This window comes from Saccopteryx bilineata, chromosome 6, assembly GCF_036850765.1.
Source record: "Saccopteryx bilineata isolate mSacBil1 chromosome 6, mSacBil1_pri_phased_curated, whole genome shotgun sequence".
In the NCBI taxonomy this organism is placed as follows: Eukaryota; Metazoa; Chordata; class Mammalia; order Chiroptera; family Emballonuridae; genus Saccopteryx; species Saccopteryx bilineata.
In genome coordinates, this window is record NC_089495.1 from 29,771,255 (window position 1) to 29,784,556 (window position 13,302).

The window sequence follows — 13,302 nt, forward strand, 5'->3', positions numbered from 1 at the left end:
GTTACCATTTGTTGAATTTTTGTGTAGTACTAAAAAAGAATATCCACAATTACCTGAAAAGGCTATGAAAATACTCCTTCCTTCTCTAACTACATAGTTGAATTAGATTTCAACTATGGATTGTCTTCATATACTTCAAAACTAAAATTGTAACTGATTAAATGCAGAAGCAAATGTGAGAATCCAAGTTATTTATTAAGCCAAACATTAAAGAAATTTATAAAAATGTGAAGCAATATTATTTTCTCTGATTAAAAACATTTTTTAAAATTTATTGATTTTTAGAGAGGAAAGGGTGAGAGAGAGAAACATCAGTTTGTTGTTTCACTCATTTATGCATTCATCAGTTGATTCCTGTATGTGCCCTGACCAGGATCAAACCTATAACCTTGGTGTATCAGGACAATGCTCTAACCCCATTACCTGGCTAGGGCCTCTGATTTTTAAGTTATATTGTAAAATAGTTATTTTTCTATAAAAATATTGACACAAAATGGATTTTACATTTTTTTTTTTTGTATTTTTCTGAAGTTGGAAATGGGGAGGCAGTCAGACTCCCGCATGCGCCCGACCGGGATCCACCCAGCATGCCCACCAGGGGGCAATGCTCTGCCCATCTGGCGCGTTGCTCTGTTGCAAGCAGAGCCATTCTAGCGCCTGAGGCAGAGGCCATGGAGCCATCCTCAGTGCCCTGGCCAACTTTGCTCCAATGGAGCCTTGGCTGCAGGAGGGGAAGAGAGAGAAAGGAGAGGGGGAGGGGTAGAGAAGCAGATGGGCGCTTCTCCTGTGTGCCCTGGCCGGGAATCGAACCCGGGACTTCTGCATGCCAAGCCGACGCTCTACCACTGAGCCAACCGGCCAGGGCTTTACTACATTCTTTAATGAATTAGGTAATTTTGTATTTCTCAGTTTTAATGTAGAGTGATATATACAACCTACATAAACATTACTCTTTAGGGTCCTGAGAGAAAAATAATGGAGAACAGCTGGTATAGAGGCTACATTGAGATTTAGGGATAGAGGACCTAAATGAAGTTCCAGTTCTGCCACTTAGGAAATAGAGAACTAAAATTCAAGTTCCTGTTCTGTCACTTAACTAGCTCTGATTTTAGGTAAGTTATTTAGGTGATAACATACCCTGTTAATAATTTTGGCTGTATAATTTGCTGATAGTATGACTTTGGGTGAGTTCATTTTACCTCTGCAAATAGGAATAACTCCAGTACCTACTTCATCAGGTGGCTGTGAAGACTAAATGGGATTATACTTGTAAAATGCTTATTTTACTCCTATACCTGTAACATCATAAGAGCTCAATAAATGCAAGTTACTAGGCCCTGGCTGGTTGGCTCAGTGGTAGAGCGTTGGCCTGGCATGTGGAAGAATGGGTTTGATTCCCCCCAGGGCACACAGAAGCGCCCATCTGCTTCTCCACCCCTCCGCCGCGCTTTCCTCTCTGTCTCTCTCTTCCCCTCCAGCAGCCAAGGCTCCATTGGAGCAAAGTTGGCCAGATCCTTGATCTCTGCCTCAGGCGCCAGATGGGCAGAGCATCGCCCCCTAGTGGGCACGCCCCCATCCGGGTGGATCCGGTCTGGCGCATGTGGAAGTCTGACTGCCTCCCCGCTAGAATGGGGCACAGTCCTGGAGTTCTTCATCCTCTCAGTAGAGCATGTTAGTTATTTAGGTGTTACAATTTGAGAAGGTATAAAATAAATTTGTTGATATTTATGTGTGGCTGTTAACAGAATTGATGTTATAAAAATTCCTTCTTTTGGTTTTCCTTTTCCTCGGTTTCTAAAGAAATAAAACTGAAACACATTCCTTAAATCCCTGCCCTATAATCTAGTAGGAATGTACTTTTTATTCGAATATTCCCCAAAGGAATTGCGGTCTTCCAGAAAAATAGAGCCGGACAAGGTTACTACTCAGCTTAATGACTGCGGGAAATTCGTTTACACTTCTCATTTATGTCATGTCTCCAACCTCCCTTGCAGCTTTTAAATTCTGTCAAGCTCATCTCTACCTCTTTTAGAGACACCTTTTTGGCAGCCCCCAAATCCTAATAAACGCAAGCGAGAGGGGGCAAAGCCGTAGCGATAACCTTTTTTCCGTGCAAATGCCCACTGTAACCGTTTTCAGCGACCCGTGTGGAGGTCGGGACGGGCCAAGCCGCTGCTAGCGCCGTTTCACTAGGAGCGGGCGCCCCGTATCTCCCGCGGCTTCCCGCACCCTCCCTGGCCCATTACTAGGGTTAGGGTTCGCCCGAGCATCAGCGGCTCCGGGCCTGTTTTCCCACGTGTTAAGCGACGAGGCAGGCTTTCCTTCTTCCTTTCGCTGAAATTCCAAACGCGGCCTCACAGCTCCGAGGGCTTCTTCCGCATCCCAGCCTTTTCTCGACCTCCAGCCTCAAACCACGGGCGGGCTCCGAGCCGAGGCACAGCGCGCCGCCATCCGCAAGCCCAGCTCCGGCGTCCGGCCCGCAGGGAGGGGCCACGTCTCGCGCGATCCCCTCCACCTCTCGCGACACTTCCTGGCGGCAGCCCTGTGTCCCTCGTCTCACCCGTCGTTTCCGCGCGGCGGTCGCAGGGCCCTCACCTTTGCTCTCCGTAGGCTGGTGTGCTGCTCGCCCGCAGGGAGCGCGGTGGAGCCCAGAGTTAGGCGCGAGCCAGGCGGGGCTGCAGACTCCGCCCCGCCCTGCCCCGCCCCGCCCGGGCTCGGGATAAAGGCCGCCGCGGGGACATGTCGTGCCCCCCTCTGCGAGGGCAGGACAGCGTGAAAGGCAGCGGGGCTGCCAGGTGAGTCCGCGACGGCGAGCTGGGGCGGCGGGTGGACCGAGGGAGGCCCGACTGAGGTGCGGGATGGAGACACTGCGGGATGGAGATGGCAGGGGCGGAGGAGGACGCGATGCCCCAGGCAGGGAAGGGGGGAGCTGGGAAGAAGATCTTTGTATCGGCTGTGCCCCCAATTCCCTTATTGCCATGGCTGGTCCCGCTCCTCTCTGCTGGGCTGGAGTCGGGAGCTGGCAAGTCCCCGCGTTCTAAGGTTCCGGACCTGGGCTGCAGGAGCCCCGGGGTCTCCTGGGGGCGCAGACACGCGCCACGGTGGCCGAGGAGAATTGGCCTTAAGGAGAAGATCAAGTGGCCGGCAGCCTGGAGAGCGCTCGCGCAGAGGGAGGCCAGGTGTTTGGCATCCGCTGCTCGGTGCCGAGGTGCAGGTCGTCGTGCCCACTCCCCTCGCCGGAGCTGGACCAGACTTCCGTTGTCTGCGCTGTTCGCTTTGCAGGGTGGTCCGAGTGCGGAACGGGTAGACACACATAGGTCAGGTTTTTAAGGGAGGGAGGCTTTTGAGGTCACCTGTTACTTTTTACCTGAGACGCGGACGGTGTCCGTGGGTGTGCGCACGCGCACAGTGGCCCCAGGCAAGCGTTCGTGGTTTCAGAATTTGTACCGTAGTCCCTATTAAGCACACTTCAAGGATTAAAAAAAAAAAAAAAAGTGACGGGTTCTCAAGTGAATCGTTTTTATTTTCAACAAATTTAAAGGTTCCGTAATAATGTAAGTGGGTAATAGTTGGGGCCTGGAGTCTAAAACCTAGATGTTACTAAAATGGAATAATTTTTTTGCCTTTGGCAGGAGACTTAGTTTGGAAATTGGGTTGAAGTGTTTTGTTGCAATCAAGTTTTTGACCATGTGTTTCTTATTCTTCTGGGTTTGTTTTATAACTTGTCTAAAACAATGCAGTTTTCTGAGAGATTGAGAGTTCAGTACAAAGTGTTTGGTCTGACCACAAGATACATTTTGTTTAAAGCCTTCTCCTTTCCCCCATCCCCAAATCCAGCTATTAATTTATAAGTTATTTCTCTTTTATATTGTGTAACCCCCTTATATTGTTGGGTTTGTTTGTTTTACAGAAATGACACCTTAAAATGACCAATTTGTGTGTGTGTGTGTGTGTGTGTGTGTGTACGATTACTCTGTTAATAGAAGGACAGTAATTTTTCTGATAGTTTTCTTTTATCTTGTTTTCTTTCTTTTTTAGAGAGGGAAATGTCATCAGTGGAATCACAGCAGGAACAGTTGACTCAGTCAGATCCATCACCATCACCAAACTCATGTAGTTCCTTTGAGCTAGTAGACATGGATGCTGGCAGTTTGTATGAACCAGTTTCTCCTCATTGGTTTTATTGTAAGATAATAGATTCTAAAGAAATATGGATTCCTTTCAACTCTGAGGATTCACAGCAGCTGGAAGAGGCATATGGCTCTGGTAGGAGAAAAAGGATGACTTACAATAGACGAAGACCTATTGTCACCTCTCTTAAACTATAGTATTAGTTCTCATAGTGAGTGCTTTTAAAAATAAATTTAGGTTTTTTTCTAATTATCCTTTATAACATTTTTATACAGAAGCTCTGCATACTAACCCAGCCAATTTATGATATTTAAGAATTTTGTCTGTATTTTGAAAACTACCTATTATAATTTCTGCAGAGTTATCCAATAATATTTCTTATGTTCCAGTTTTTGTTTGTATCAAATGTGCATGGGGTGTGTGTGTCACATTCATGTTGCAAAGGAATGAATTCTTTAATTTGTCATTGTTTCTTCTTTTATGAAACATGATGTAGTTACTTCATCATCATGATCACAGTCATTAATTCACCTTTTGGTACCTCAAGCAGAAACTTCAGAAAAACCATTTCATATACATTTGTTTTTAAGGGACACTACTATCTCTCCTCAAAAAAGAACAAAACAGTGTTTGGGTATTATTTTTTCATGTTTCATTAAAACCAAGAATGGTTTTGATAGCTTGTAAAGTAGTTAGTGAAAAAAAGATAGCAATTAAATTTAATTTTGTTTAATGTTTGTCCAAGTACAAATGGTTCATTCATGTGTTTCATAACATTATTTAGAGCAGGGGTCTCAAACTCAACTCAGCATGTGGGCCGCAGAGCAAGATCACAGCCATTCGGTGGGCCGCACTAGGTCTACAAAAGGCAACTGTTACGCAACACTTTTCTCACTGCAGTTGAAAACAAAAAAAAATCAGTACAACAAGCACAATCATACATGCAGTTTACTCAGTGTCACAAAACGACCAGAAACTGTAGTTCGCATCACAACTGCTGTTAACTAAGCTAATATCTAGCTAGGATGCTAGAGAAATGAAAAATACAAGTAGGCCCCTAGGCTTACTTAATTTTATCCAAAATATTTTGAACTTCGTGGATTAGTCTGCGGGCCGCACAAAATTGTTTGGCGGGCCGCATGCGGCCCGCAGGCTGCAAGTTTGAGGCCCCTGATTTAGAGTATAACTAAGAACTGTATTTTGGTTGATTTATTTTGATATATGTACTTCTTTTCCACTTTCCAATTCTTGATAGGAAAAGACTGTAATGGGAGAGTTGTCCCCACTGATGGGGGCAGATATGATGTGCATTTGGGGGAGAGGATGCGGTACGCTGTGTACTGGGATGAGCTAGCATCAGAAGTGAGACGATGTACCTGGTTTTACAAGGGAGACAAAGATAATAAATATGTACCTTACTCGGAGAGCTTCAGCCAAGTATTAGAGGTATTCCTTTGACCCTTTTTAACTCATTTTCTTCATTTCTTTTCTTCTTTAATAACCTCTTTTTCCTTTGTGACTTACATTTTCTTGAAATTTTCAGGAACAATTTGGTTCTTTCTGCACATAGTTTATAGCCTTTCTTTTTGCAAGTTAGTTTCAGGATAAAGTAGTCTTATTTTAAGATTTTAAAATATAGTATGGAAATTGTTATGCCTTTAAATGAAAAAGTGTTTTCTGAAATGGTGACTATTAATATTTAAACTATGACCAGAGGATTGTTTGCCATTTATTTTTCTTGCTTTGAAACAGTCTGAGGCCCTGGCTGGTTGGCTCAGCCCAGTGTGTGGAAGTTCCAGGTTCAATTCCCAGCTAGGGCCCACAGGAGAAGCGCCCATCTGCTTCTCTACTCTTTCCCCTCTCCTTTCTCTCTATTTCTCTCTTCCCCTTCTGCAGCCAAGGCTTTATTGGAGCGAAGTTGGCCGAGGCACTGAGGATGGCTCTGTGGCCTCTGCCTCAGGGCTAGAATGGCTCCAGCTGCAACATGGCAAAGTCCCAGATGGGCAGAGCATCGCCCCCTGGTGGGTATGCCGGGTAGATCCTAGTCAGGCGCATGTGGGAGTCTGTCTGACTGTCTCCCAGTTTCTAACTTAGGAAAAATACAAAAAGAAAAAAACTTTATTGCTTAAATTGTAGTAGGACAGTAATACTATTGAAGAAATAAAAATGTGAACAATATCTCTAGTCTAGATGATGGAATTAAGATTTTTTTTTTTTGGAATTAAGATTTTTTTTTAAGTGAGAGGAGGGGAGACAGACTCCCACATGTGCCCCACAGGAATCACCCAGCAAGCCCCGCTATGGGGGTGCTTTGCCCATCTGGGGCTGCTGCTCAGCAGCTGAGCTATTGTTAGCACCTGAGGCAGAGGTTACACAGAGAGCCATCCTTAGTTCCTGGGGCCAACTCACTAGAACCAATTGAGCCATAGCTGCGGAAAAGGAAGAGAGAGAGAGAAGGGGCGTGGAGAAGCAGATGGTCGCTTCTCTCATGTGCCCTGAGCATGAATCAAACCCAGGACATCCACATGCAGGCCGATGCACTAACACTGAGCCAACTAGCCAGAACCTGATTTTTTCCTTTGTCCTTTAGTATTAATATTGCAATAAATTAAAAAAAAATAAATTTGATAAATCAAGAGACCAATATATATAATATATTCCTAATTTTATGGAAAATATACATCATTAATATTATTGAAAAAATACATCAAAATGTGTAAAACATTTATCTTCAGTCTAGATAATAGGAGTAGGAGTGATTTTTTTTCTTTGTTCATACTATTATCTGTTGTAATTTTTTTTGTTTTAAGCGAGAGGAGAGATAGTGAGACAGACTCCTGTATGTACCCTGACCAGGATCCATCTGGCAACTCTGTCTGGGGCCAGTGCTCAAATAAACCAAGCTGTCCTCCGACCCAGGGCCACAGTTGAACCAATCGAGCCACTGGCTGAGGGAGGGTTACAGGGAGAGAAGGGGCAGAGAAGCAGATGGTTGTTTCTCCTGTGTGCCCTGACCAGGAATTGAACTGGGATGTCCATATGCCAGGTTGGTACTCTATCCACTGAGCCACCTGCCTGGGCCTCTGTTGTAATTTTAAAATAAATTTAATTAATTAGAGTAAGCTATTCTTTTTGTATTTTTCCGAAGCTGGAGACGGGGAGGCAGTCAGACAGACTCCTGCATGCACCCGACTGGGATCCACCCGGCATGCCCACCAGGGGGTGATGCTCCGCCTATCTGGGGCGTTGCTCTGTTGCAACCAGAGCCATTCTAGCACCTGAGGCAGAGGCCATGGAGCCATCCTCAGTGCCCAGGCAAACTTTGCTCCAGTGGAGCCTTGGCTGCGGGAGGGGAAGAGAGAGACAGAGAGGAAGGAGGTGAGGAGGGGTGGGGAAGCAGATGGGCGCTTCTCCTGTGTGCCCTGGCCGGGAATCGAACCCTGGACTCCTGCACGCCAGGCCGACGCTCTACCACTGAGCCAACCGGCCAGGGCCTATTCTTTTTTTTTAAGTGAGCAGGGGAGATAGTGAGATTCCAGCGTGAGCCCTGACAGGGATCCACCCAGCAACCCCTGTCTGGGGCCGATGGTCAAATCAACTGAGTTATCTTTTAGGATATTCTGAATGTAATTGTTTAGCAGTATTCTTATTAAAAAGTTTAGTTTTAACAGAAAAGCAGTAAGAGAAATCTAATGAAATTTGTTTTCTTTTAAGGAAACTTACATGCTTGCGGTAACTCTGGATGAATGGAAAAAGAAACTGGAGTCTCCCAATAGAGAAATTATTATATTACACAATCCAAAGGTAAAGCAAATTAAAAGCCTTTCTCTAATGTTGAGATTAAAGGTTAATTGCATTACTAAGAACTTCATTGGTTTCTTTTTCTTAGGGATTCTACTTAGGATAATCTTTGGGAATTTTTATATTATAGTAACAGTTATTTGAAACTTAAAACTTGTAGCCATCACCACTATTTACCTTGTTCCGTTTGTACAAAAACGTTTTCTTAGAGAAAATTATGCCACTGTAGATTAAGAATATCACTACATTATGTGGCATGTTTTCCATGTGTAAGATATTGTTGAAAATCTGTTAGCCTAGCCTGACCAGATGGTTGCGCAGTGGATAGAGCATCGGACTGGGATGCCGAGGACTCAGGTTTGAGACCCTGAGGTCGCCAGCTTGAGCACGGGCTCATCTGGTTTGAGCAAGGCTTGAGCCCAAGGTCGCTGGCTCAAGCAAGGGGTCACTCAGTCTGCTGTAGCCCTCTGGTCAAGGCACATATGAGAAAGCAATCAATGAACAACTAAGATGTCGCAACGAAAAACTAATGATTGATTGATGCTTCTCATCTCTCTCCGTTCCTGTCTGTCCCTATCTATCCCTCTCTCTAATTCTCTGTCTCTGTTAAAAAAAAAAAAAAGAAAAAGAAAATCTGTTAGCCTAAAGTATGCTTTCCTTTTCTTTAGCTTTATTGAGGTAAAATTGACAAGTAAAATTGTAAGATATTTAAATTGTATAGCATTAGTCAAATGTATTTTCAGGGTTCTCATTTCAAGCTGCAGGAATTGCATATCAGAACTCCAGTTGAGATTTCACTATTATGTTTTGAAAGACATGTTCTTGCTCCTCCGAGTATATAATTTGAGATGTCTTTAATGTAGAATATCTTTATATCTATTTATTTTGAATGTTTGATTTTATTTTATTAAACTACTTTAGAACCAGAAAAATATTCAATAGTATGTGCTTAATATAATTTATAGGATGAAACAGTTTTTGAAATCTTTTGTTTTTAAGCTTATGGTGCATTACCAGCCAGTTGCAGGGTCTGATGAATGGGGTTCAACACCCACTGAACAGGGTCGACCAAGAACAGTGAAGAGAGGGGTTGAGAATATCTCCATTGACATAAATTGTGGTAATGTTAATTATTAATTTTTTATCTTCTGATATACTTACTTGTTTATTCCTTAAACTTTGACCTATTTCTATGGACTTGGATTACTTCAACAGCTAAAAATGATCTTTAAGCATATGAACTTATTTGGAGTTAACATCACTTCATTTGCTATGAATCTCTTTTTTTTTCTTTTTTGCCAGAGAGAGAGAGAGAGACGGAAGGGAGAGAGATGAGAAGCATCAACTCATAGTTGCATCAGTTTAGTTCATTCATTGATTGCTTCTCATACATGTCTTGACTGGAGGGCTCAAGCCAGTGACTTTGGGATCATATTGATGATTCCATGGTCATTCTGGTAACCTCGGGTCTTGAACCTGGGACCTCAGTGTCCCAGGTTGACGCTCTATCCACTCTGCCACTACTGATCAGGCAACAATATTAATAGGTATAAAAATCTCATTTAAAGTTGCTAAGTATGTATGGTGGGATGGGTAAATTTGGCAGTACTAATCAGGAATTTGCTAAGTACAGATGAACTGATTTAGTTTTAATTCTAAGAAGTGTGATTCCACCTGTTTGATTAGAATTAGTCCTGATAATGCCTGTTGTTGAAGATTTTCAACTTAGGAAAACCTTTTCGCCTGACCAGGCGGTGGAGCAGTGGATAGAGTGTCGGACTGGGATATGGAGGATCCAGGTTCGAGACCCTGAGGTCGCCAGCTTGAGTGCGGGCTCATCTGGTTTGAGCAAAGTTCACCAGCTTGGACCCAAGGTCGTTGGCTCAAGCAAGGGGTTACTCGGTCTGCTGTAGCCCCACGGTCAAGGCACATATGAGAAAGCAATCAATGAACAACTAAAGTGTTGCAGTGAAACACTGATGATTGATGCTTCTCATCTCTCTCCGTTCCTGTCTATCTGTCCCTATCTATCCCTCTCTCTGACTCTCTGTCTCTGTAAAAAAAAAAAAAGGAAAACCTTTTCAATATGACCTTGATGTTATCCATTGCTATTTAGAGTCATTTATGGTTAGTTTTATAATGTATTTAACTGGATTATAAAGTTCCTTTTATCTTGCAGAGGAGATAGCTTGTCTCATGGACAAAATCTTAGACTTACTATATAATTAAAAAGATGGATTTAAAATTTCAGGCTTCAGCCTGACCAGGTGGTGGTGCAGTGGATAGAGCATCGACCTGGGACACTGACCCAGGTTTGAAACCCCAAGGTTTGGGCTCACCAGCTTGAGTATGGGGTTGCTGGCTTGAGCAAAGGGTCACTGGCTTTGCTGAAGCACCCTCCTCCCCACCCCTTGTCTCAAGGCATGTATAAGAAGCAATCAGTGAACAACTAAAGTGCCACAACTACAAGTTGATACTTCTCATCTCTCTCCCTTCCTGTCTCTCTCACTCACTTGCTAAAAAAAAAAATTCAGGCTTCAAATACATACGAGACATTGGTACAACTGATAAAAATGGAATATGAGATAAAATCACTTTATTAATGTTTAATAGCCTTAATTTAATAACTGCACTGTGGTTATATAAGAGAGTATTCTTAGGAACTACACATTAAAATATTAAAGGTTTTAAGGGAAAGGTATGATGTACAGAATCTGATGTCAGCAACCTATTATTCCCAGCTGGTTCAGAAAAATAACTGTGTGCGCACAGACATGCAGAAAGGGAGAGCATAATAAAGCATATGTGGCAAATGTTCAAGTGTTGACTTCGTAAAAAGTACATGGGAGTTTCTGTATTCTTTCAAGTTTTCGGTAAGATTACAGTTACTGCAAAATGAGTTTAAAAAACCTGAAAATGTTTTTCACAGACTTATTTTAAGAAAAATTAGAAACAAAGTAAAATCATTGCGTTTTTACTAAGTAATTTTAGGTAGGATTATTTTTGTGTCCTTTAAATTATCTGCTTTTACTTTAACTTGCCTATCTTTATAACCTATTCATTGTGAATGTTTGATTTTAGAATATGTGACTAGTTATATAGAATAATTTTGCTTTTTAATTTCATTTATAGGGGAACCTTTACAAATAGACCACTTGGTTTTTGTAGTCCATGGGATTGGGCCAGCTTGTGACCTCCGCTTCCGAAGCATTGTACAGTGTGGTAGGTTTGTAAAGCATGGAAAATTAGGTCATTTAAGGGGAGTATTAATCAGTTCTCCTGTGAGCTGAAATAAAGTGCTGTCTTGAGTCTGTTGTCTTAGCTGCATAATAAGATTTGGAGAGCTAAAGACAGGTGGCAAGGTAGTAAAGCTTCCCAGCTTAGACTTAAAGTACTAGTAAATTCCTTAGGCTAACAGTTTATACTCTTAACTAATAATGGTTGAATGAGAAGCCCTTAATCCTTATAAAGTTCGTTTATGATTTGATGGTCCTGTATCTAACCATTACAAATTTAAAGGGACTGTAAAGATGATATAGTTTAAATGAATAACAGAAGCTTCAATCATTTTTGTGTTTCATACTGTGCTAAACCTTTTGATATTCTAATTGGAATATTGAGGTTATTAGCATAACTTGGTTTTGAAAGGCAGTATCTTAAAACTTTATAGTATTCAAAGTCTAATTGTCCCAATTTGGGAGTCTTATTCTACTAGCTAATGCTTTTAAGCATAAACCTTCTTAGAAGGTTAAGATTGATGTAATAAGAATTTCAAACAGCATTGTATTTTTTTTTAATCTAAAATATTGGTTAGTGGTTGTTTGTAAGAGCCAGAAAGTTAGAATAGGAATCTGACTGCTAGACCAATTGACATAATCATGTTGTGATATTTTTCTTTTCTGTTAATTTTTTATTTATTTATTTATTTGTATTTTTCTAAAGCTGGAAACGGGGAGGCAGTCAGACAGACTCCCGCATGCACCCGACCGGGATCCACCCAGCATGCCCACCAGGGGGCGATGCTCTGCCCCTCCGGGGCGTCACTCTGTTGTGACCAGAGCCACTCTAGCGCCTGAGGCAGAGGCCATGGAGCCATCCCCAGCGCCCGGGCCATCTTTGCTCTAATGGAGCCTTGGCTGCAGGAGAGGAGGAGAGAGACAGAGAGGAAGGAGAGGGTGAGGGGTGGAGAAGCAGATGGGCGCCTCTCCTGTGTGCCCTGGCCGGGAATCAAACCCGGGACTTCCGCACACCAGGCCGACGCTCTACCACTGAGCCAACCGGCCAGGGCCATCTTTTCTGTTTATTTTTTAAATGAAACTGTTCCCATGGTACATGAAAGAAAAACAGTATTTTTAATTTAAGTTTTTATTGATTTTAGAGCATGAGACAGGGTTCATCAGCCCTGTTCCTGTATGTGCCCAGACCAGGGATCAAACTGGAAGTCTCTGCACTATGGGAAGAAGTTCTCACCAACTGAAGTTCTCACCATCTGGCCAGGGCACACACATTAGACAATTTGAAGTTAGCTTTGTATTTGATGAAATGTATAGTAAAAACAAGTTTTGTACTGAAGGAACAGCTTTTTTTTATATGCATTGATAATTTTTCTGAATACCCCTTTGCAGTTTTTGACTCAAGTAAAGATATGTTCTAAGTAAATATAGAGTATAATTATATGATGTTTTATCTTAATTCTGCGAATTCATTGCTTCACTGTTGATATATAAGTTATTTTTCTTTTCCAGTTAATGATTTTCGCAGTGTTTCCTTGAACCTGCTACAAACGCATTTTAAGAAAGCCCAAGAAAATCAGCAGATTGGGAGGGTAGAATTTCTTCCAGTCAACTGGCATAGTCCTTTGCATTCTACGGGTGTGGATGTGTGAGTAATACCGTACACTTTGAGTTGCTAACTGTGATTGTAATATGTTCTCTGATCGTTGATATGTTTAGGGACATTTCTTCTATAACTGATAGTATATTTAAAATTTTGTTCAAGTTTTTTTATTTTTTTTAGTGAGAGAGAGAGAGACAGGGACAGACAGATAGGAAGGGAGAAAGATAACCAGCATCAGCTCTTCGTTGTGGCACCTTAGTTGTTCATTGATTGCTTTCTCATATGTGCCTTGACTGGGGCCTCCAGCCGAGCCAGTGACACCTTGTTCAAGCCAGCGACTAAGGGATCATGTCTATGATCCCACTCTCAAGCTGGCAACCTTAAGGTTTCCAACCTAGGTCCTCAGCATCCCAGGCCGACGCTCTATTGCACCACCGCCTGGGCAGGACAAAATATTCTTACTATTAGCAAATATATAGTGTTCAAGTTTTCCATTGTCTAATAAATCTCATAATTAATTCACACACATATGTA

General features: G+C 42.4%; 1 protein-coding gene across 6 annotated transcripts in view; it reads left to right on the forward strand.

Annotated features, from left to right (window-relative positions):
• The first annotated feature begins 2,543 nt into the window (after positions 1-2,543).
• The window catches only part of DDHD2 (DDHD domain containing 2), a 41,249-nt gene continuing 30,490 nt past the window's right edge, over positions 2,544-13,302 (forward strand). For 5 of the 6 annotated variants that reach the window (XR_010726079.1, XR_010726078.1, XR_010726080.1 and 2 more), the window contains exons 1-7: positions 2,546-2,795; positions 4,039-4,266; positions 5,387-5,577; positions 7,846-7,935; positions 8,932-9,052; positions 11,065-11,154; positions 12,678-12,813. Coding sequence is in view for 3 of the 6 variants with exons in the window: in XM_066235553.1 (XP_066091650.1) it covers positions 4,047-4,266; positions 5,387-5,577; positions 7,846-7,935; positions 8,932-9,052; positions 11,065-11,154; positions 12,678-12,813 (848 nt within the window). In the remaining 3 variants the exon portion in view is untranslated. Of the gene's footprint in view, positions 2,796-4,038; positions 4,267-5,386; positions 5,578-7,845; positions 7,936-8,931; positions 9,053-11,064; positions 11,155-12,677; positions 12,814-13,302 lie in introns of all 6 variants that reach the window. The other variant, XM_066235554.1, reaches the window with a different exon arrangement.